Genomic DNA, 24,477 nt, shown 5'->3' on the forward strand with positions numbered 1-24,477 from the left:
GCTACTCCCATATACTTTATATTTAATGGATTGTGTCCTTGTTTGTCCCAAATGGCACCCTATTCCCTATAGAGTGCAGTACTTTCATGTTAGAGCATTATGTAGGGAATAGGGTGCCATTTGGGATACACTCGCTCTCTTGCACCCCCATTCACAGCTGAGGATTGACCTAGGAATTGAGTGTGTTATTCAAAGGCGATGCTAGCCTCGTGATATTTTGGAATGCATTTTATTTATCGCAGTATTCTCTACACAGCAAAAGGTTACAATATATTCTCATAAATATCTCCAATACAATTCAAGTGTATATATCATATCGATTTTTGGATGAAAATAAATGTATGTATTTAACTACAAAAATAAATAAGCTTTTCAATGTTTTACTAGATTTGTATGTATTCACTGAAAATTCAATTGACTATATCAAATAAATACAATTGATACAGCACAAACTACAGTACTCTCCCTATCACTAACGATAACATGAGCATGGACTTAGGGCTCGATTCAATCCGTAGCGCTGAAGATCTGCATTGTAGCGTGGTTGAAATGTAAAGTTAATTTCCGATTGAGCTGACATATGCAGCGTTTACCGTGAATAGAGGGCGTCGTGAAAGGGGAAACATTGCCTTTAAATGTGAATCAAGCTATAACGCTGATATTCTGCGCTACTGATTGAATCAATGCCTTAGATTCCATAATATGAGTGGAACCACACATTAGACCATTATCAATATATAGAGAAAGCATTTATCCCAAATGGCAGCCTATTCCCTATATAGTGCACTACTTTTGAGCAAAGTCCTGGTCAAAAGTTGTGCAATATAAAAGGAAAAGGGTGCCATTAGTGAAGCAATCAAAATAAGAAACTCAAAAACCAGCATATCAACACCACTACTACATTCCCAATCATTTGCATACGTCACACAAACAGGTAACACATTTCTTCTTCCACAGAATCATCACATCCACTTAATGAAACGGTGTGAGACAATCCTGCACATAATCTCTACTACCTATACCTATGGAAATACCTTTAGAAATACTGTACTGTAAGCGTATCAGTCAAGCGTTTAAGGCAAATCTGTTTACGTTTTGTATGGACTCATTTACAGGTACAAATACAAGTAGACATTTTTGAATAGATTTTTAAGATTTTTTAAGTGCACTTAACGTGCATTTCTAAGACTTTTTTTCCTCATTGTGCATGCATAGGGAACTAGAGAGAGAAAGGAGGAGAGGGTGAATATGTGAGGTATAAAGTGAGAAGTACATCTGATAAAATACTTGCACTGTCACCTGGTTCACATTCAAATGTCCAGCAAAATACATTATTAACACAAAACAACAATAACATGTAACAGTAACAATTAACATTTAATCACTCTTGACTTCGATATTTGTGATAGTAATGAGACATTTACGAGGACAAACTGACAGGTTTCGAACATGAGACCATCATCAAAAACATGCAGGGTTTTGATTGTTACAATAAGACACTTCTCTATTACACACAAGAGGACATTACTGTATTATATGTTCTAACACGTTCTACATTCTACTGTGACCAAAATATTGCTGAGTACCAAAAATAGCTAAGATAATGAATAGATTTCAAATGAATTGCATGTGCAAGCCTTGCCTGCGTAAGCTATTTTATTATTGCACAGTATAGCCTTGAATGACTGTATTTTATTCTTAATGTTTCTACACTACAACAAGTATACTATAAAAACAGACACATAATGATTCACGTTACATTATCACCACTTAGTGAGTAAAGCTCAGTTCATCCTACTGAACTTAGTGAGTAAAGCTCAGTTCATCCTACTGAACAGATGCAGTAGGTAACACAGACGTTTTCATTACTCAAACTATTGCGTCACATATACACATATAGGACATGACAAATATGGTTCACAGCACAAATATACTGATACATAGCAACTGTTGCTACTGAATTAAGAATCATTGAAGTATTTTTTTTCCCAAGCAATGAGCTCCTGTATATCCGTCAACTGTTATTCTTCACATATCATGTATTTCATATAATTTCTTAACAAACGTAAGTAAAAAATATAGAACATTAAAGTGCCTGTCATCCTTTAGACTTTACCTGATAGAAATCCCTTTTTGCCATCGTCCTTATATTGACGATCTTAAACCTAGTTTACTTTAATCCCATTAGTTACAATATGATTGTTTGCATGACAAATGTGAAAAATAATGGTATATTCCGGTATATATTTAGGAGTTGTTTCAACAAAGCTGATGAATATATGTTGAGCGTACATACACTGAGATGATTTAGGAGCTAGTTCATTCATCCTCTCGGTGAAGAGGAGCTGTCCGTCACTACAGTGCTGAAATAGCAGGCATGGCTTTAGTTTCCTATTAGTAGACCAGATATCTCTGCTCTGTCTAGACTCCCACACAGTGTCAATGATGAATGAGAGTCTACATCTATGTTTTTTCCATGTTTAATTCTTTGTAGTCATTATAGCTACATTTTTTAACTCTTAGTTTTATGTACATAGCTACATAGTTAAGGCTTCATATTTTCTGATTGAATTGAGAAAATAAGTTGTAAAACAAAAACCTGATTGCACAAACATGAAAATGCACACAGGACAACTAGTTAACGCTCCTTTTACGACATACCGGGATGCGTCAGAAGTTGAGTGTGACTCTGAAGCTGTCATAATATGGACACTGTAAAGCTACATTGGTATGAATTACTTCCCTGTTTTCTGAAGTGTGCTTGGAAGCTTGCTGCCTGCTCCTTGGTTATTCTCAACCACCTTCGAGGCAGCAGGAGCAGCGCTGCTCTGAGGCTTATTACTCTTCCTGCACAGATCCCTCATCTCTACGAGGCCCTCGTCCAGAGCCTTGATGAACACTGCCGAGCAGGTCTCGGTGCTACCGTGGAAGCTGGTCACGCTGAAGAGGAGGTGGTCTGACTGGGGGTTGTAGCAGCACCCGTACCCGTTAGGAACAACCGGGCCATAGCAGCAGAACATCTCCACTGTGGTTGGGACCTGAGGAGGATGTATACCAGTTAATACCCATCTACCAGTGGTTAATACCCATCTACCAGTGGTTAATACCCATCTACCTGCCCCGTCATTCAGGGCAGGTGGGGCACCTTTTTGTTGTCTGTTTTGCATGTTATTTTGGCATTAATATGTGTTACATATCAGTTTGCAAACAATGTAAATAATAATTCTGTTAATAAAGCCACACACAAGCATGGTCTCTTTTTTGCTTTCTTGTGTAAGGCAGCTCCAAAATGCAGGTGTTTCAGCCTAGATCAGTGCTTTCTGTGGTGGAGGGGCAGCCAGCGAACAACACAGAGTGTAGGGATTGATAATGCCCATCCAAGAAAGCTCAAGATCCTTGGGTGCAGATAAAATAATGTCAAATCTACCGTAGCTTTGACTGGACTGATCATGTCAATATCATACTTTCAAAATCTTAGCTGGCAAGCTAGACAAGCAGTCATTATCATGAATCAAGTCGACAATCTACTGGCAAATCCTTTTCAATCCTTGTCATATGAAGAGAAATGAGATAAAACGTATCGGTGCTCATCGGCTATTGGACATAAACATTCAAATTCAACAATGATGGGTTGGAAGGAATCAGGGGCTAACTGCAAGCATTGCAAAGCAGTCACTAGCCTGCTATTCAGTGGAGAGGGTGTGTAGTCCAAGTCTGGGTTTAAGGGTCTCTCTTCCAAGCTTAAAAGGATAAACATTCACATGCAACACCATGGACCAGAAAAGGTTGAATACATTGGCCATGCTGTCAATCCAGCATGACTTCTGCCACGTTCAAAACAACTGGAAACTTGGAACTGGGAAATCTCAGACTTCAGTGAATTCAAGACAACTGGGAACTTGGAACTGGGAAATCTCAGACTTCAGTGAATTCAAGACAACTGGAAACTTGGAACTGGGAAATCTCAGACTTCAGTGAATTCAAGACAACTGGGAACTCATAAAAAAAACTAGCTCCGACTGGGAAAATATGTTTTGAACGGTCATCCAACTGGGAATTCAAAGTCAGGAACTCGCGCCTCTTTCTAGAGCTCTGACTTGAAGATCACTGACATCATGATTCGACCATGTTTTTTTTCGAGTTCCCATTTGTCTTGAAAGCATCATAAATTCAGAGAATGCCAGACTTTGATGACAAAGTTTGATGACAAAATTTGCCCACAACAAGGACCGCCGCACCACCTTCCTGTTCAAGTGAGCACAGCAGGGGGTACTGGTACGGAGTCAATGTGTGAGGGTACAGGTTAGTCGAGGTAGTTCAGGCAATTTGTACATGTAGGTAGGGGTAAAGTGACTAGGCATAGATAATAAACAGCGAGTAGCAGCAGTGGGGTTGGGGGGGGTCAATGCAAATAGTCTGGGTGGCCATTTGATTAACTGTTCAGCGGTCTTATGGCTTAGGGGTAGAAGCTGTTAAGGATCCTTTTGGACCTATACTTGGCGCTCTGGTACTGCTTTCCATGCGGTAGCAGAGAGAACAGTCTATGACTTGAGTGACTGGAGTCTTTAAAAAATGTTGGGGCCTTCCTCTAACAACACCTAGTATAGAGGTCCTGGATGGCAGGAAGCTTGGCCCGAGTGATGTACTGGGCCATACGCACTACCCTCTGTAGCACCTTATGGTCGGATGCCGAGCAGTTGCAATACCAGGAGGTGATACAACCGGTCAGGATGCTCTCGATGTTGCAGCTGTAGAAATTTTTGAGGATCTGGGGACCCATGCCAAATCTTTTCAGTCTCCTGAGTGGAAATAGATGTTGTCATGCCCTCTTCACGACTGTCTTGGTGTGTTTGGACCGTGTTAGTTAATTGGTGATATGGACACCAAGGAACTTGAAGCTCTCGACCCGCTCCACTACAGCCCAATCGATGTGAATGGGGGTGTGTTCGGCCCTCCTTTTCCTGTAGTCCACGATCAGCTCCTTTGTCTTGCTCACGTTGAGGTAGAATTTTTTGTCCTGGCACCACACTGCCAGGTCTTTGACTTCCTCCCTATAGGCTCTCATCATTGTCGGTGATCAGGCCTACCACCGTTGTGTCGTCAGCAAACTTAATGATGGTGTTGGAGTCGTGCTTGGCCACACAGTTGTGGGTGAACAGGGAGTACAGGAGGGGGACTGAGCACGCAACCCCTGAGGGGCCCCCGTGTTGTGGATCAGCGTGGCAGATGTGTTGTTGCCTTACCACCTGAGAGTGGCCCACCAGGAAGTCCAGGATCTAGTTTCAGAGGGAAGTGTTTAGTCTCAGGGTCCTTAACTTAGTGATGAGCTTTGTGGGCACTATGGTGTTGAACACTGAGCTGTAGTCAATGAACAGCATTCTCACATAGATGTTTCTTTTGTCCAGGTGGGACAGGGCCGTGTGGAGTGTAATTTTGATTGTGTTATCTTTGTGGATTTGTTGGGGCAGTATGCAATTTGGAGTGGGTCTAGGATTTCCGGGATGATGGTGTTGATGGTGTTGTGTGAGCCAAGACCAGCCTTTCAAAGCACTTAATGGCTACAGACGTGAGTGCTACGGGGGCGGTAGTCATTTAGGCAGGTATTAACGCTTTGCCTGTTTGATGGTTCATCGGAGGGCATAGTGGGATTTCTTACAAGTGTCCAGATTAGTGTCCCGCTCCTTGAAAGCGGCAGCTCTAGCCTTTAGCTCGGTGTTAATATTGCTAAAATTGCTACTGCCATCTACTTAGGTATACTCAGGTATACTTTAACTAGGGATTTATAAGTAGTTATATAAACTGTTACTGATTACTTCATAGATGATATATATGTAGTAAATAGTTATAACACAATTGGTTGAAATAATGTTATTGTCATCTAGCTGCTTGTCAAATACTGAGATTAGAGGTATGCATGCATGATTTTGGATAAAAGCGTCTGCTAAATTGCACATATTATATAGTATATATTATGGCTGCACTAGCAATAGCCACATAGCAAAGCAATGACTAGAGGGTATACCTGACTCGTGGAGAGAATGAACTGGTTACTGGCCACATAGGTTTCATCTGTGAAGATCTCCGGCGTCTCCATCTTGAGCTCTTGTGCGATCTCTCTGAGTCCTAGAAGGTGATTGTCTATTCCCAACCCTGTAATAGCCTGTGAAACACCAAGAACCCTTAGCGCTCCATGTATTTAAGCTAGTTAGGGCCCAATTCAATCAGATCTGTTTTAGCCAACATCTGCATAGCTTTTGGCGGTGTCTGAGGTGGAACTGCGTTAGAGCTGTCAAATCCACAAGTGGCTACCGGCATTATAACTAAAGCGGACATTGCCACTGGCAGCACAGAGTTGCATTAAGAGAAATCCCATGCAGCCTTGTTTACAAGTTCGAACACTGGAATGTGAGATGTAATCTACACCTCGATTAGGCTGATAGAAATCCTCATTATTTAGTTTAATGATTTTCAATTTGAGCATCATTATTTCTATATAGGCTACACTCTCTCATTCTGAACTTTTAATGCGGGTGTGGCTTCGTGACAAGGATCACAAGAGCAGCTGCTCTGATTTGACAGCTCCAATGCCGTTCCACCGCCAACAACGGCAAAACATCAGCTATCGCCGGTTAATGCTTGATCTGATTGAATCTAGGCCTTAAATAAGATGTTTCTCTTTATCAAATGGACTTATGCAATGGATAATTTATTCAAATATCTGCACTTACTGTGATTGTGTAATTTGTCTGGGCGTTAATTGCATCCCACAATCGTTTCATCTTTTCAGAATCCTGTAAAATTGAATACAAACAAGATCACAATAAATAATTACATTAAGTCTTATGAGCTAAATATGATTACTCCACCTTGAACATGTTATGAGAGGAGACAAGGAGTCATATGAGAGATTATGCTTGAAATATGTAGAGGGATCAGCTGCTTTTGTGTGTGTGTGTGTGTGTGTGTGTGTGTGTGTGTGTGTGTGTGTGTGTGTGTGTGTGTGTGTGTGTGTGTGTGTGTGTGTGTGTGTGTGTGTGTGTGCTTCTGTGCATTGCTTGTGTGTTTATGGCTGGAACAACGAACTCTCGACTCTGGTGGGAGGGAGGCGGTGGCACCAGTTAAGAGGACATGATGAACAGTATAATGGGAGTAGCCCAGTAATTGGGGGTCTAAGTAAGAAAAATGACTCACAGAGAGAGATGCCTTCTCGTCCGTCATGGCCTTCACAAAGGCCAGAGCCTCGGAGGTAGCTGAGCGGATGTTGTCCACCCGGCCCTCATGGAAACGACGGATAGACGCACTTTCATAAGTGGACACCAGCCTTCCATTGCATCTGAGAAATCAAAAAGAAAAAATATATAATTACTGTATATCAATGGAGACACTTCCATAAATTCACTTATGTGTGACCAACGAAACAAAGTTCCTTGAGGTTTTTGTTGTTTTAAAATTACTGTCATTAAGTATTAAAATGAATAGTGTGCTGATACAGTATAATAAGTCTTAATTTGTCAAAACAACCAACCACTTGTCATTTTAGATACATTTCATACAGGTGTACTGTACCTGTAGAATGCCAGTTGTAGAGCCACCTGTATGTATGCATCTGGGCTCATCTTCTGTTTCTTGATGAATTCTTTTCCATAGACCTCAAACTTGTGCACATCCATGTCCAGATCTCTAACCAGCCTGAGGAATAGAAAACATGGATGAATATGAAACAACGTTTGGATTCAAAATGCTGGTTATTGTAGTGAGGGGGTAAGATTAAGGGTAGATTACTAGATGCCAGGGCTATGCTATGCTGTGTGTGTGTGTGTGTGTGTGTGTGTGTGTGTGTGTGTGTGTGTGTGTGTGTGTGTGTGTGTGTGTGTGTGTGTGTGTGTGTGTGTGTGTGTGTGTGTGTGTGTGTGTGTGTGTGTGTGTGTGTGTGTGTGTGTGGGTGTGTGTCTTATCTCTGTAGTCTCTCAGCAGAGGCCTTCAGAAGGCCCTGGATGTGAGGTGTGGTCTTCCAGAGCAGTCTGGCAGGAGTAGGAAGCTCCGACACGCTGGTGGCCCTCCCCATCTTGGAGGGACTTCCAGTCCTGTGGAGAGAGCACGTCACATGACTTCCTTAGAATCATGTATTATTATTTATAAATGTATTATTCATCAACAGCATGCTGCTTTATGACAAACCTCAAATAATACATTAGCTGTAAATGTGAAAGATCTGATTTAAGATGTAATGTAATAAACTGACTGTTAACTATATTGCACAGAACCCACAATAGAACCTTGGGGGATACCAGTTGTCAACTCCACATAAATCTACCACCATACGGATGCATTCATGTTTTGTTCTTTTGCTTACATAAATTTCATCAGGTATTCAGTACATGCCACCAGAACGATGCCCTCGAAGGGTGAGTGCTCGCACACCGTTCCGCAGACTCCGTCCTCCCCTACAATAAACTGAAAGAGAGGAGGGTTACACATCCTACATGGAACTGTCTACGCTTCTATCTACTCCATTCCACGGGCTCCGGGCCTTTATTTATAAGTGCTGATCTAGGATCAGGTCAACCCCATCCATATTATCTTATTCTGTATTATCTTCTGTAAAAGGAAAAACTGGTCCTAGATCAGCACTCGGAGTCTGAGACACTTTATGAATATGGGTCGTAGTGCCATTGGCATGGCCTTACCTGCATTGGCTTGTCATACCAGCGGTTCGCCCCCATCTTCTCATGGCCTCCTCCATGGAGCATCAGCAGGGCTCGGCTGGTATCCCCAACCTCCATCCCACTGGGGTTGTCCAGACACAACACACATAGACACTTCTCAATCACAGCCAATGACTCTCTGTTTACTGAATCTAAGGGAGGGAGGGAGGAAGGGAGACAGACAGACTAGGTCAGTTTATGCAAACATATATGTTTTCATAGTCTTGCCGTGATTTATTTTGAGTTATTACTATGAGGATATAATCACTTGATATCTGCGTTATTATTATAGTTATGATATAATGCAGACTGTAAGGTGTCTGAAGTGAAACCTTTGATCAGCACTTCTCTAGCCTGGGCCCATTCTGTTCTTCCATCAGACGTCAGCAGACCAAATGGAGGCTGTCTCTCCTCTGAGTTCTCCGCCATCTTCACTATCTTCTCCAACTGGGTTAAGATGTCCATTTCTTTCAGCTTTTTCTTATTTACCACTAGGTCCAACACAAAGAACTGAGAAGAGGAAAAACAAAAATGTTTGGATTAGGATTAATTTTATTGTCCCCGAGGGGAAATTTGTTATGAACATTAAAAGGTGTTAGAATATTTACAGGTTAAAACATACATCTGATTTGATGTGCTTTATTATAGGACCTCAAAATAGATTAATCTAAAATCCTGCTGTACATCGGTCCATACGGTAGCATGCTAACTAAAGTCCTGCTGTACATCGGTCCATACGGTAGCATGCTAACTAAAGTCCTGCTGTACATCGGTCCATACGGTAGCTGGCTAACTAAAGTCCTGCTGTACATCGGTCCATACGGTAGCAGGCTAACTAAAGTCCTGCTGTACATCGGTCCATACGGTAGCATGCTAACTAAAGTCCTGCTGTACATCGGTCCATACGGTAGACAGCTAGCTAAAGTCCTGCTGTACATCGGTCCATACGGTAGCATGCTAACTAAAGTCCTGCTATACATCGGTCCATACGGTAGCAGGCTAACTAAAGTCCTGCTATACATCGGTCCATACGGTAGCATGCTAACTAAAGTCCTGCTATACATCGGTCCATACGGTAGCATGCTAACTAAACTTCTGCTGTACATCGGTCCATACGGTAGCATGCTAACTAAAGTCCTGCTGTACATCGGTCCATACGGTAGCATGCTAACTAAAGTCCTGCTGTACATCGGTCCATACGGTAGCAGGCTAACGAAAGTCCTGCTGTACATCGGTCCATACGGTAGCAGGCTAACGAAAGTCCTGCTGTACATCGGTCCATACGGTAGCAGGCTAACTAAAGTCCTGCTGTACATCGGTCCATACGGTAGACAGCTAGCTAAAGTCCTGCTGTACATCGGTCCATACGGTAGCATGCTAACTAAAGTCCTGCTGTACATCGGTCCATACGGTAGACAGCTAGCTAAAGTCCTGCTGTACATCGGTCCATACGGTAGACAGCTAGCTAAAGTCCTGCTGTACATCGGTCCATACGGTAGCTGGCTAGCTAAAGTCCTGCTGTACATCGGTCCATACGGTAGACAGCTAGCTAAAGTCCTGCTGTACATCGGTCCATACGGTAGACAGCTAGCTAAAGTCCTGCTGTACATCGGTCCATACGGTAGCTGGCTAGCTAAAGTCCTGCTGTACATCGGTCCATACGGTAGCATGCTAACTAAAGTCCTGCTGTACATCGGTCCATACGGTAGACAGCTAGCTAAAGTCCTGCTGTACATCGGTCCATACGGTAGCTGGCTAGCTAAAGTCCTGCTGTACATCGGTCCATACGGTAGCTGGCTAGCTAAAGTCCTGCTGTACATCGGTCCATACGGTAGCAGGCTAACTAAAGTCCTGCTGTACATCGGTCCATACGGTAGACAGCTAGCTAAAGTCCTGCTGTACATCGCTCCATACGGTAGCAGGCTAACTAAAGTCCTGCTGTACATCGGTCCATACGGTAGACAGCTAACTAAAGTCCTGCTGTACATCGGTCCATACGGTAGCATGCTAACTAAAGTCCTGCTGTACATCGGTCCATACGGTAGACAGCTAGCTAAAGTCCTGCTGTACATCGGTCCATACGGTAGCATGCTAACTAAAGTCCTGCTGTACATCGGTCCATACGGTAGACAGCTAACTAAAGTCCTGCTGCTGGTCCCACAGTTGACAGTGCATGTCAGAGCAAAAACCAAGCCATGAAGTTGAAGGAATTGTCCGTGGAGCTCCGAGACAGGATTGTGTCGAGGCACAGATCTGGGGAAGGGTACCAGAAAATGTCGGCAGCATTGAAGGTGCCCAACAACACAGTGGCCTCCATCATTCTTAAATGGAAGAAGTTTGGAACCACCAAGACTCTTCCTAGAGCTGGCCGCCTGGCCAAACTGAGCAGTCAGGGGAGAAGGGCCTTGGTCATGGAGGTGACCAAGAACCCGATGGTTACTCCTACAGAGCTCTAGAGTTCCTCTGTGGAGGTGGGAGAACATTCCAGAAGGACAACCATCTCTGCAGAATTCCACTAATCAGGACTTTGTGGTAGAGCGGCCAGACGGAAGCCACTCACTCCTCAGTAAAATGCACATGACAGCCTGCTTGGAGTTTGCCAAAAGGCACCTAAAAACTCACAGACCATGAGAAACAAGATTCTCTGTTCTGACGAAACCAAGATTGAACTCTTTGGCCTGAATGCCAAGCGTCACGTCTGGAGGAAGCCTGGCACTATCCCTACGGTGAAGCATGGTGGTGGCAGCATCATGCTGTGGGGATGTTTTTCAGCGGCAGGGACTGGGAGACTAGTCAGAATCAAGGCAAAGATGAACAGAGCAAAGTACATGGAGATCCTTGATGAAAACCTGCTCCAGAGGACCTCAGACTGGGGCGAAGGTTCATCTTCCAAGAGGACAACAATCCTAAGCACACAGCCAAGATAACGCAGGAGTGGCTTCGGGACAAGTCTCTGAATGTCCTTGAGTGACCCAGCAAGAGCCAGGACTTGAACCCGATTGAACATCTCTGGAGAGACCTGAAAATAGATGTGTAGCAACGCTCCCAATTCAACCTGACAGAGCTTGAGAAGATCTACAGAGAAGAATGGGAGAAACTCCGCAAACACAGGTGTGCCAAGCTTATAGTGTCATACCCAAAAAGACTCAATGCTGTAATTGCTGCCAAAGGTGCTTCAACAAAGTACTGAGTAAAGGGTATGTATGTTAATGTGATTATTTACTTTTTTTGTAATAAATTTGCAAAAATGTATAACAACCTGTTTTTATTTTGTCATTATGGGGTATTGTGTGTAGATTGAAGAGGAATTTTTTTTTAAATCAATTTTAGAATAAGTCTGTAATGTAACAAAATGGGGTCCGAATACTTTCTGAAGGCACTGTATGTGAGAATGCTCAGCGTTCAACACTATAGTGCCGTCCAAACTTATCACTAAGCTAAGACATTGGGACTGAACACCTCCTGCAACTGGACTTCCTGATGGTCCGCCCCGAGGTGGTGAGGGTAGGCAACCACACATCCGCCATGCTGACACTCAACACGGGGGCTCCCCAAGGGTGCGTGTTTAGTCCCTTCCTGTACTCCCTGTTCACCCATGACTGCATGGTCGCACACAACTCCAACACCCATCATGAAATTTGCAGAAGACACAACGTGGTAGCACTCCCACATTCACATCGACAGAGCTGTAGTAGAGCGGGTCAAGAGCTTCAAGTTCCTCTGTGTCCACATCACTGAGGAGTTTTCAGCTGCAGCATTGAGAGCATCTTGACTTCTGTATCACCGCTTGGTATGGCAACTGCTTGGCATCCGACCACAAGGCGCTACAGAAGGTAGTGCATACAGCCCAGGACATCACTGGGGCCGAGCTCCCTACCATCCAGGATCTACCAGGCGATGTCAAAGGAAGGCCCTAAAAATTGTCAAAAACTCCAACCACCCAAGTCATAGACTGTTCTCTCTGCTACCACACGGAAAGTGGTACCGATGCACCAAGTCTGGAACCAACAGGACCCTGAACAGCTTCTACCCCCCAAGCCATAAGACTGAAAAATAGTTAATTAAAAGGTACACTATGCAGAAATCGCTCCACCATTTCCTGGTTGCTAAAATTCTAATAGTTCACCTAATTTTATGTTTATGTGACAAAACATTCAAGTATAGAGAATCATTGTACCATCTAAACCGTTGTGAAATATCTTTTCCATAATCAAAAATATAGTATTTTCAGCTGGAGCTGGTGTAAAAAACAGAAAGTAAAAGATGCAAAAATGAAACTTAAGAACGGGAAGCATAGAAATAGTGCATATTAAACAGATCTACCGCTTCTTACACTTGCTTTCAATGAGAATGACAGATCTAAAACTCACCTTTCTATGTGAATTTGGTCGGGTCGTCCAAAAAGTATATTGGAGCTTTAAATAGTTAACCAAATAGCTTCCAGGACTATTTGCATTGAGCCTTTTTGCACTAACCTTTTTGACTCATCACATACGCTGCTGCTACTGTTTATTATCTGTCACTTTATCCCTACCTATATGTACATATCCATCTCAATTACCTCGTACCCCTGCACATGGACTCAGTACTGGTACCCCGTGTATATAGCCAAGCTATCGTTACTCATTTTATATTTATTATTAGTTTTATTATTATGTGTTTGACTTTTCTATTATTTCTCTCTTTTCTTTCTATCTGCATTATTGGGAAGGGCCCGCAAATAAGCATTTCACTGTTAGTCCACACCTGTTGTTTACGAAGCATGTGACGAAGAAAATTGTATAATTAGATTTGATATAATGCACTATTTTTGACCAGGGTCCATAAGGATAGGAAAAGGGTGCCATTTGATACGCAATCTTAGGGCTCAATTCAATCTGTAGCGCTAAAGACCTGCGCTACAGCATAATATAAATTTAAAGGCAATGTTTCCGCGTTCGCTTAGACTGCATTCACGGTAAACGCTGCATACGTCGGCTCAATCGGAAATGACCTTTACATTTCAATCACGCCGCTATGGATTAGTCTCTCTCTGACCTGGTTCTTGCATGCCACGATGATGTACTCCTGCTCAGTCGACCCAGGCTTGTGGATGACGAGGGTATCCCTCTTGTGGCCGGGCAGACGATATGTGTTGAAGAGACGGTAATACTGCTTCATACACAGAGGGGTCCCAGCCAGCTGGCCCCGAGCAAAGTCCACAGGCAACACCCGCCTGTCAGACCCCAAGGCCCAGGAGACACACAGACACAGAGACTCAGACAACCCTCAGCTGCTCTGGAGAGGACATTTATATTCTACATGGTATGTGTACTCTGTTTCTGTAGAAATAAATAAATACTTGTTTGTTTTATTTTCTAGATGAGGTCTGTATACTCTGTTTCTATGTGTTATTTGTGTTTATGATAAATAGTCCACAGGCAACGCCCACGTGTCAGGCAGCAGGCCCAGGAAACACACAGAGACACAGAGGCATGGGACCTCAGACAACCTCAGCTGCTCTACAGAGCTGTTTTATCCACTTACATTCTAGATCCTTCAAACTCAACTCTGAACCTCGAAGCCAGTTCCACTGCATTTTTTAATTGTTCTCTTCTAATCAGGGACTGATTTAGACCTGGGACACCAGGTGTGTGCAATTAGATATCAGGTAGAACAGAAAACCAGCAGGCTCTGGACCTCATAAGATAAGAGTTGAATACCCCTGTTCTAGATTGTCTGTATATTGTGTTTATAAATAAAAGTGTTATTTTCCCCCTTTATATTCTAGAATATAGATTATCTTCATACTCTCCTTCTACAGTATAGAATAGAATAGAAGCGCTATAAGGTGGACAAACTGTATTTAAGGGCACTCACGTGTCAATACGTTCCTTGTACTCCAGAACTCCTGTGATGAGGTGAGCAGCGAATCTGAGAAGATGGAGAATAGAAAGACTGATTTAGCACCCAGCACACAACATCAATAAGACTGGCACAATACAAAGTGTACATGTAACAGTAGAGTCATTTAATTACTGGCATCCATTATTAAAATATACTCTTCTTATGCAATTTACAACATACAATATACTCTACACTATACTCTACAATATACTCTACAATATACTCTACATTATGCTCTACGATATACTCAGCGATATACTCTACAATATACACTATACTATGCACTATACTCTACACCATACTCTACAATATACTCTACACTATACTCTACACTATACTCCACACTATACTCCGCACTACGCTCTGCATGATACTCTACAATATACTCCACACTATACTCTCCACTATATTCTACAATATAATCTACACTATACTCTACACTGTACTCCACAATATACTCTACACTATACTCCACAATTTACAAAATACTACACTCTACCATATACTCCACACAATACTCTACAATATACTACACTATACTCTACACTATACTCAACAATATACTATACACTAGAGTCTACAATATACTCCCCACTATTCTATACAATATACTATATACTACACTCTGCCATACACTCCACACAATACTCTGCAATATACTCTACACTATACTATACACTATACTCTACAATATACTATACACTATAGTCTACAATATACTCTACACTATACTCTACAATATACTATATACTACACTCTGCCATATACTCCACAAAATACTCTACAATATACTCTACACTACCCTCTACAATATACTCTACACTATACTCTACACTATACTCCACACTATACTCTACAATATACTATATACTGTATACTATACTCCACACTATACTCTACACTGTACTATATACTATACTCTACCATGTACTCCACATAACACTCCACAATATATGCTACAATATACTCTACACTACACTCTACGATATACTCAGCGATATACTCTACAATACACTCTACACTATACTCTGCACTATACTCTACACTGTACTCCACACTATACTCTACACTATACTCTACAATATACTCCACGCCATACTCTACAATATACTATATACTATACTCTACCATATACTCCACATAATACTCTACAATATACTCCACACTATACTCCACACTATACTCTACAATATACTATATACTATACTCTACAATATACTCTTCTTCTTACACTTTTCTCCATATATGTACAGTATATATGGGAGGGAGGTAGCCTAGTGGTTAGAGCAATGGGCCAGTAACCGAAAGGTGGCTAGATCGAATCCCCGAACTGACAAGGTAAAAATCTGTCATTCTGTCCCTGAAAAAGGCAGTTAACCCACTGTTCCTAGGCCTTGATTGTAAATAAGAATTTGTTCTTAACTGACTTGCCTGGTTAAATAAATAATTAAAATATGTATTACTGAATTGTAACTATATAATAGTTCTGCATGTGGATATTTTATTTATCCATATTCCTAATTTAAATATCCACATACACTGATTGACAAACAGTTACAGGCTGTTACTTTAACATCTCCATCTGCTCATGATGCTTCAAATGCCCCCTCCCCCCCTTCCTCATTGGAGAGCTATAATTACATTTCTACTAGATTATAGGGCTATGCTGTGTGTGTATGGGTGCGCGTGTGTGTGTGCGTGTGTGTGCGTGCACGTGTGTGCGCGTGTTGTATGTGTTTGCGTGAGTGTGTGTGTTTCCGTGCGTGCGTGTGTATCTAGATAGGGAGCAAAACACAGTGCCACGTCAGCCCTGGTGTTTTCTGTCATTTGTCTCAGTGTTTATGTGTTCAAACCCCAGATCAATATACAAAGTGGGCTACACCACACAGACACACAAACATACACACACAGATACTTATTACCCCAACCACACATTCACCACCACACCCCTGGATGGAGGCTGAGGATGGGGAGGAGGAGGGCAGCCAGCTAAGCAGGCCACCAGTCTCAGCGGACTGCTTAGATCTTTCACTCCCAATCTAATAAGAGCCTCTGTCGGTCTATTAGGAGGCTGTTCTGAAGGTCCTGCTAGTTTTCACTTAGCTCACTGTGAGCTGACAAAAGCCAATGTTGACTTACAGTACACAGTCTGTATCTGGATGGTCTTGCGTGTGTGTGTGTATGTGTGTGCGTGTGTGCGTGTGTGTGTGTGTGTGTGTGTGTGTGTGTGTGTGTGTGTGTGTGTGTGTGTGTGTGTGTGTGTGTGTGTGTGTGTGTGTGTGTGTGTGTGTGTGTGTGTTTGTGTGTTGTCTGTCAGGCTGGCAGACCACAGCTCATTTAATAAGCAGCAGAGATGTAGAGAAGAGATGATGCAGACTGGCTACTGATACTCTCCACATATTGCAGCTTGTAAATCTGGTTTGGTTTATGCCTGCTGAAAACATTGTTGTAAATCTGGTTTGGTTTATGCATGCTGAAAACATTGTTGTAAATCTGGTTTGGTTTATGCCTGCTGAAAACATTGTTGTAAATCTGGTTTGGTTTATGCCTGCTGAAAACATTGTTGTAAATCTGGTTTGGTTTATGCCTGCTGAAAACATTGTTGTAAATCTGGTTTGGTTTATGCATGCTGAAAACATTGTTGTAAATCTGGTTTGGTTTATGCATGCTGAAAACATTGTTGTAAATCTGGTTTGGTTTATGCATGCTGAAAACATTGTTGTAAATCTGGTTTGGTTTATGCGTGCTGAAAACATTGTTGTAAATCTGGTTTGGTTTATGCATGCTGAAAACATTGTTGTAAATCTGGTTTGGTTTATGCCTGCTGAAAACATTGTTGTAAATCTCTCACCAAGTTTGGTTTACAGTACAGGACAGGAAGCATAGTAGCCATGTATTGCATTGCACCAGCACCATTGTATATTGCAGTATAATACAATATTGTACTCTGTATATTGTATTTACCATTATATAGTTGGACAGCTTCTAGTTGTGGAGGGATTCAGGATGAGAAAATGCAACAACAAAGAAATGATTAACTATCTAAATAAGTAAGTACCTAGTTCAAACAGTCAAAATCATCTCAATGTACATAGTCTCTCGTCAGAGTAGCTGATTTGGTTTTGGGTGCCGAGATTACTACAGTATGTACATTACGCCCTGTTGTCAAGTATAATCCAACTGGTTGTCAGTCAAACAGCACTAATCTTATTCACACTGAGGAAGTGAGTCTGTCACATACTTGACTGAGTCTTTCACATACCTGAGGGAATATTTCACATACCTGAGCGAGTCTTTGCGATCTTTAAAGTTTTGTTTTGGGAAGACCATGGCAGGATTGGAGTTGACTGGTAGGGCCAATCTCTGATTCAAATACATATCTTCTAGCCAGTAGTCATAAACCTGAGAGAGCGAGAGACAGAGATGGCGAGAGAGAGAGGGAGAACAGGCACAAGGCCTCCACTTTGTACATCCATGTTGACAAGGTGCCAAATACTGCTCCTGCAGGTTTTTAAACTGTGGCTTTGTTGAACTGGCTTTAAACACATTACTGAAAGGGTATTCTTAGAAGGGAATCTCATGGGCATCAGTGTGAGAAGCCATCACTATCTTGAGTGCACTGAATATCATAGCAAGATGGAGGGGAGTAGAGGAGGTGAGAGGCTGCAGCAGGAGGAGTGGGAGTTTGATAGAGAACAGAGAGAAAGAGAGGACAAAAAGACTACAGGAGGAGAGGAGGAGAGAGGCTGCAGCAGGAGTGGGAGTTTGATAGAGAACAGAGAGAAAGAGAGGACAAAAAGACTACAGGAGGAGAGGAGGAGAGAGGCTGCAGCAGGATGAGTGGGAGTTTGATAGAGAACAGAGAGAAAGAGAGGACAAAAGGACTAGAGGAGAAGAGGAGAGAGGCTGCAGCAGGATGAGTGGGAGTTTGATAGATAACAGAGAGAAAGAGAGGACAAAAGAACTCGAGGAGGAGAGAGGCTGTGGTGGAGGAGTGGGAGTTTGATAGATATCAGAAAGCTACTTTAATTCAGGACTGACTGATCATCTAAGTGGCCAGTGATGGATCGGTCCTGCAGACACCAAGTGGCAGATCTGATAGATCTATGGCCACAGCTTTAGTTCTTTCCTCCTTCCGTTGCCAGCTGTTATTGATGGTCCAAGTGTATTGGGCCATTTATGGAGTTGATAGTGTCTTCAATCACAGTGTGGAGACTCTACAGTCTTTATGGACAGGTCTCCAATGGGTTATCAAAGGAGATTGTTTAGCTTTCCGTTATCGACACACTCCTGATATATCACACCTTTAGGTCGTGTTTACTTCTACTTGTGCTCTACAATGTTTCAACCTGAAGTGATGTCGAAGTATACTGTACACTCTTAGAAAAAAGGGTTTCAAAAGGGTTATCTGGCTGTCCCCATAGGAACACCCTTTTTGGTTCCATGTAGAACCCTTTTGGGTTCCATGTAGAACCCTTTTGGGTTCCATGTAGAATATTCTGTAGAAAGGGTTCTACAGTGCCTTCAGAAAGAATTCATACCCCTTGACTTATTCCACATTTTGTTGTGTTACAGCCTGAATTCCAAATGGATTACATATATTTTTTCTCACCCATCTACACACAATACCCCAGAATTTCAAAGTGAAAACATGTTTTTAGAAATTGTAGCAAATGTATTGAAAATGAAATACAGAAATATCTCATTTACATAAGTATTCACACCCCTGAGTCAATCATTTGTAGAAGCACTTTTGACAGTGATTACAACTGTGAGTCTTTCTGGGTAAGTCTCTAAGAGCTTTCCACACCTGGATTGTGCAACATTTGCCAATTTATTATTTTCAAAATTATTCAAGTAGATTTAAGTAAAAAATGTAACTCGGCCACTCAGGAACATTCACTGTCTTCTTGATAAGCAACTCTAGTGTATATTGGCCATGTGTTTTTAGGGTATTGTCTGGCTGAAAGGAGAATTCATCTCCCAGTGTCTGGTGGAAAGCAGACTGAACCAGGTTTTCCTATAGGATTTTGCCTTTGCTTAGCTCCAGTCAGTAAATGTTTTATCCTGAAAAAACTCCCCAGTCCATAACGATTACAAACATACCCATAACATGATGCAGCCACCACTTTACTTGAAAATATGGAGAGTGGTACTCAGTATTGGATTTGCCCCAAACATAACCCTTTGTATTCAGGACAAAAATTTAATTATTTCAGTATTACTTTCATGCCTTGTTGCGAACAGGATGCATGTTTTGGAATATTTTATTCTGTACAGTCTTCCTTCTTTTCACTCTGTCAATTAGGTTAGTATTGTGGAGTAACTACAATGTTGTTTATCCATCCTCAGTTTTCTCCTATCACAGCCATTAAACTCTGTAACTGTTTTTTAAGTCACCATTGGCCTCATGGTAAAATCCCTGAGCGGTTTCCTTCCTCTTCGGCAACTGAGTTAGGAAGGACGCCTGTATCTTTGTAGTGACTGGGTGTATTGATACACCATCCAAAGTGTAATTAATAACTTCACTGTGCTCAAAGGGATATTCAATGTCTGCTTACTTTTTTATTTTTTTTACTCATCTCTGCGAAACATTGAAAAAGCTTCCTGGTCTTTGTGATTCAATCTACGTTTTAAATTCACTGCTCGACTGAGGGACATTACAGATAATTGTATATCTGGGGTACAGAGATGAAGTAGTCATTAAACAATTATGTTAAGCACTATTATTGTCCTGCAACTTGTTATGTGACTTGTTAAGCACATTTTTACTCCTGAACGTATTTAAGCTTGCCATAACAAAGGGCTTGAAGACTTATTGACTCAATACATTTCAGAATTTTATTTTTTAATTCATTTGGAAACATTTGGAAAAACAGAATTCAACTTTGACATGATGGGGTATTGTGTATAGGTTAGTGACATTAAATCTAAATGTAATCCATTTTAAATTCAGCCTGTAACATAACAAAATATGGAAAAAGTCAAGGGGTGTAAATACTTTCTGAAGGCACTGTACATGGAACCCAAAAGGGTTCCACCTGGAATCAAAAGGGTTCTACCTGGAACTAAAAGGGTTCTAATTGCAACAAAAATATTCTAGATAGCACCTTTTTTTTCTAAGAGTGTAGAAGTATAAGGGTATACTACTTTGCATGCTTCACACATGTGGGAACTAAAAGGTAAACTGGCATCCCATCTCACACCAAATCTGACTTCTGTTTCAGAACAATAGAAACCTAACAAGGATCACACTCCCACAGTGGCTAACAGAATGTATTTGAATGTTTACATTTACTGAGGGTCTTATCTGCCTCCCAAATGACACCTTATTCCCTATAGTGCACACTACCTTTGACCAGAGCCCTTGCATTATATAGGCAATAGGGTGCCATTTGGGACACAGTGTTTGTCTGAGTGAGGGAGGGAGTTTACCCAGTTGTATGTCTTGTCACTCCTCTCCAGTAGTTTCTTCTGCAGCAGCTCTCCAGTGCCGCCTGGCTCTCCAAACTTCACCACGATGGCTTTAGTCTTCTGATATTGTTCCTCCTTCACCAGGTGTTTCATACAGCTCAGGTACATGTCCAGAGTCTGCTTCAGGGGTGGGACAGGCACCTTGGGCAGGACCTAACATTGTGAGATCAATCAATCAATCAATCAGACCCTCTGTAATGGTTGGATTGGGATAAATATTGACTCAGTGATGCTGCACCCAAAAGGACAAAATGTGTTCATCATTATAAGAAGCTGTTTTCCTGCCTGTAGGCATGTATTCATTCGTCTGAGCATTAAAATACCTAATTTTCTTCCTGAAGTTTCTCTTTAAAGCTTGTATTCTTAGAACCTGAGTGAATTATTCATTCGAACTGCTTGAAGCCAAGTCGAGAATTAATTTTACAGCGCCCTGTGGGATACGAAAACGCTCCTTTTGATCGAAACAGCTATGGTTATTTTATATTGAATAAAATGCTAATGGAAAGTGCTGTATATGGAGTGGGAGTAAGTGTGTTGAGTGTTGACTAATTATTTGTCCTAATTTGGCCTGATATGTTTGAATCCGTTCTGTCATTCTTGCCAGTGTAAGAATGGGTTACCTACACACTAAAATAAAAGGGTTCTATATAGTGTCAAATAGGGGTTAAAAAATGGCTTGTAACCATAGTGGAACCCTTTTTGGTGCTATATAGAACATTTATGGAGAATGGCTCTATAAATAATGTTTTCAATCTGAAATGTTCTTTGAAGAACAATACAGGGTTTTTAATTAGGGTTTAATAGCCATAATGCATTGTTAAACTTCTGCAAGACTTTACTACTGTTTTTATTGATGGGTTGAATAAAGTGTGCCAGCATTTAGACAACCGTTCTCAATTGACACAAGGCCATATCTGAGTCTATAACAAGACACAATCACTGGCCATAGGCATAAGTAACACATTATAATACAACACAACAGATTAAACAAACTGGAATGACACTCTCACTCACGGTTGCACAAACCACGCCCACAACATATTCTAATGAACCAACTGCCCTACATGTTAATCATCACTAAAAGAGGAAAGAACCCTTATCTGAACTGCAAATAACCATTGAAGGGCTCGAAGGGATTATTTGGGTCATTATGGTTCCACATAGAACCACCACCCTTCCCAAAGACCTTTAAGGAACCCTTATTTTTAGTGTGTAAATCAAATGTGAAATAGGTATGATTGAATGGATAGGTTGGTGATATTTTACCTTGGAATTAGCCCCAAGCGAATGGCCACTCTTGGGGGAGATCCATTAGAATCGTATCGTTAAGAATTCAATTTTGTTTAATTAATTGATCCCCAGTGGGCAATTGAAGTGTCACACCACGGGCTTGTGCTTCGTTCATATTCGCCTTAACCTAAACCAATGGTGCTGTGTAAATTCTAGTAGCATATAGCTAAAGTGCTCTGGCAACAGAAACGTGAATTGTTGAGACGTTTGACTTCCCGGATTGCTTCTCGGTATTCTTTACAATTCGCAGAATGTGTATATCTTCCAACAAAAAAATCCTCGATAAATTGGCTTTTACATGATAAAGGTTTAGACAGAGAACAATAATTTGGGCGCAAGTATCACGGCTTCCAAAGCTCTGTGTTGGATCATACATTTGCATTACATCAAGTCTGAGAGGGTATTTTAATTTCCCAGTTTTGTTAATACCAGTGTAATAAAAGCCTTCAAGTTCTCTAGTTTCTGCCCCTAGCGGTCAGTACAAGGACCCAGCGTTTCAGCATCCATGTTCTTTCCAGTCCCATGGCAGCGCCTGTACCTGTTACACTTGGAATAGCTTTCAAGCTTGTTGCTGCATACTTTTTCTATTGATAATCTGTGCGTTAGTTCTGCAAGACACTCATGAAAATCACTTCTCATTACAATTTGTTACGAAATATTACAAGTAAGAAGCCAATTTGTATCAATAAATGCATACTTTGGAAAGCAATTAAGGCTACAAAAAGGACTGTGGTACATATCAAGGTAAGAAACGAATTCCCTAAAATAGTGTCTCGGCAACGGTACTTTGTCAGTCACAAGCAACATTGTGATAAAACAGCAGCAATGGAAACTGAGTGAAACAAGTAAAGCAAACAGATTTTAGATTATGCTAATTATCCACCAATAAATGACTATCGATTCAGTTATTGTTACTCACTTTTGCGACGACCTGAATAACATAGACCTATTACAATTCACCTTATAATGTTGTCCGATAAAGCCTACATTTTCAGAATATACCCGTATAGATAAAGCAAAGATTTGATTTAGAAATAGTTGATAGCAAGTTACAGCCAGACACAATCCTTATTAAACAATTCATTACCCTCAGTGTTTTAAAAAACTATAATGTATCGGGCTACATGATCTAGTGCATAAAGAGTATTAGTATATCGATATATATATATATAACCTAAGACTTTCATACATAGCTTTCCCTTCGGCCTTTCGGCGGCTCTCTCTCCAGGATGGGCATGTTGTTATCCAGTCAGGATCGGTCAGGAGGAATACAAACTCACAAGAGTTGGTTGAAGTTCAGCCTTCTGCATGAAGCCGGTACATCCAAATCATTCAAAACAAATGAAAAAAAGGGATTACTTTAAAATAGGATTGCTACATTTGAACTGTCACTGTCGAGTTCGTATTATAAATGTTATTTAAAAACCAAAATCTTATCACCAGGTGTTGATATGGTATGTATTAGTGTTAAATATAATATATTATTGTATTCAGCATAGATACATTATAGATACATAACCACAATCACAATCTTTCCATAAGTATTAATCGAGGAGCTGTCTCCTTCCAAGTCATCCAAACTAAGCACATCGTGCACCTGTTAACTTACTGAACTAGGCATATTTGTGAATGATGAGAATCAGAGAAAAGATTTCCGCTTACCTGAGAAATGGATGCCCTCCTTCACTCCTCAATAGGTCAAAAAGGTTTGCAACAAGATGAAATAGTGTCCCGCGTACGTGCATAGAACTAACATAACTAAATCCTTTGACGCGAACGAATGATCGTTCCCCATTCTGTCTCACTCTTCATGATATTCACTCCTAGCTCACACCCATTGCAAGGCTTTGACTTTTAAAGCGCGCTTGCTTAGTAAAGATGCTCTAGGTGTTTGTCTGTCTCTACCTACCCCGCAAGCAGCAAACTCCTCCCATCGAAATCTATTCGTGGAACATATTATTTGACAGCTTGGCTTGCTTCCCCTGCCCACCTCTGACAAAGTATGAAACTGATCTTGAGATAGTAGTAGCTACAAGCGGGTTAGCCCGTATGACTTTATTGTTGAGTTTAGAGTGTGTCGGGGGAAAGAAGGGGCTTTTTCTGAGTTTGAGAGCTGAAAATC

General features: G+C 41.4%; 1 protein-coding gene across 2 annotated transcripts; it reads right to left on the minus strand.

The window, feature by feature from the left end:
• Window positions 1-213: 213 nt before the first annotated feature.
• Window positions 214-24,271, minus strand: LOC106609157 (choline O-acetyltransferase). 2 transcript variants are annotated; one of them, XM_014207645.2, is made up of 15 exons: window positions 24,018-24,271; window positions 23,545-23,656; window positions 21,027-21,218; window positions 17,875-17,993; window positions 14,565-14,618; window positions 13,743-13,920; window positions 9,038-9,215; window positions 8,688-8,857; window positions 8,354-8,454; window positions 7,956-8,084; window positions 7,567-7,689; window positions 7,192-7,333; window positions 6,729-6,791; window positions 6,023-6,160; window positions 214-3,038 (listed from the first exon to the last, which is right to left on the minus strand). In XM_014207645.2, the coding sequence occupies exons 2-15, from the start codon at window positions 23,590-23,592 to the stop codon at window positions 2,736-2,738; spliced, it is 1,938 nt and encodes a 645-aa protein (XP_014063120.1). In that variant the 5' UTR covers window positions 23,593-23,656; window positions 24,018-24,271; the 3' UTR covers window positions 214-2,735. The 2 variants fall into 2 exon arrangements, with proteins under 2 accessions (XP_014063120.1, XP_014063117.1); XM_014207642.2 differs by having other exon boundaries at window positions 23,545-23,659; window positions 24,018-24,270.
• Window positions 24,272-24,477: the final 206 nt, after the last annotated feature.

Source organism: Salmo salar, chromosome ssa01 (genome assembly GCF_905237065.1).
Source record: "Salmo salar chromosome ssa01, Ssal_v3.1, whole genome shotgun sequence".
Classification (NCBI taxonomy): domain Eukaryota; kingdom Metazoa; phylum Chordata; class Actinopteri; order Salmoniformes; family Salmonidae; genus Salmo; species Salmo salar.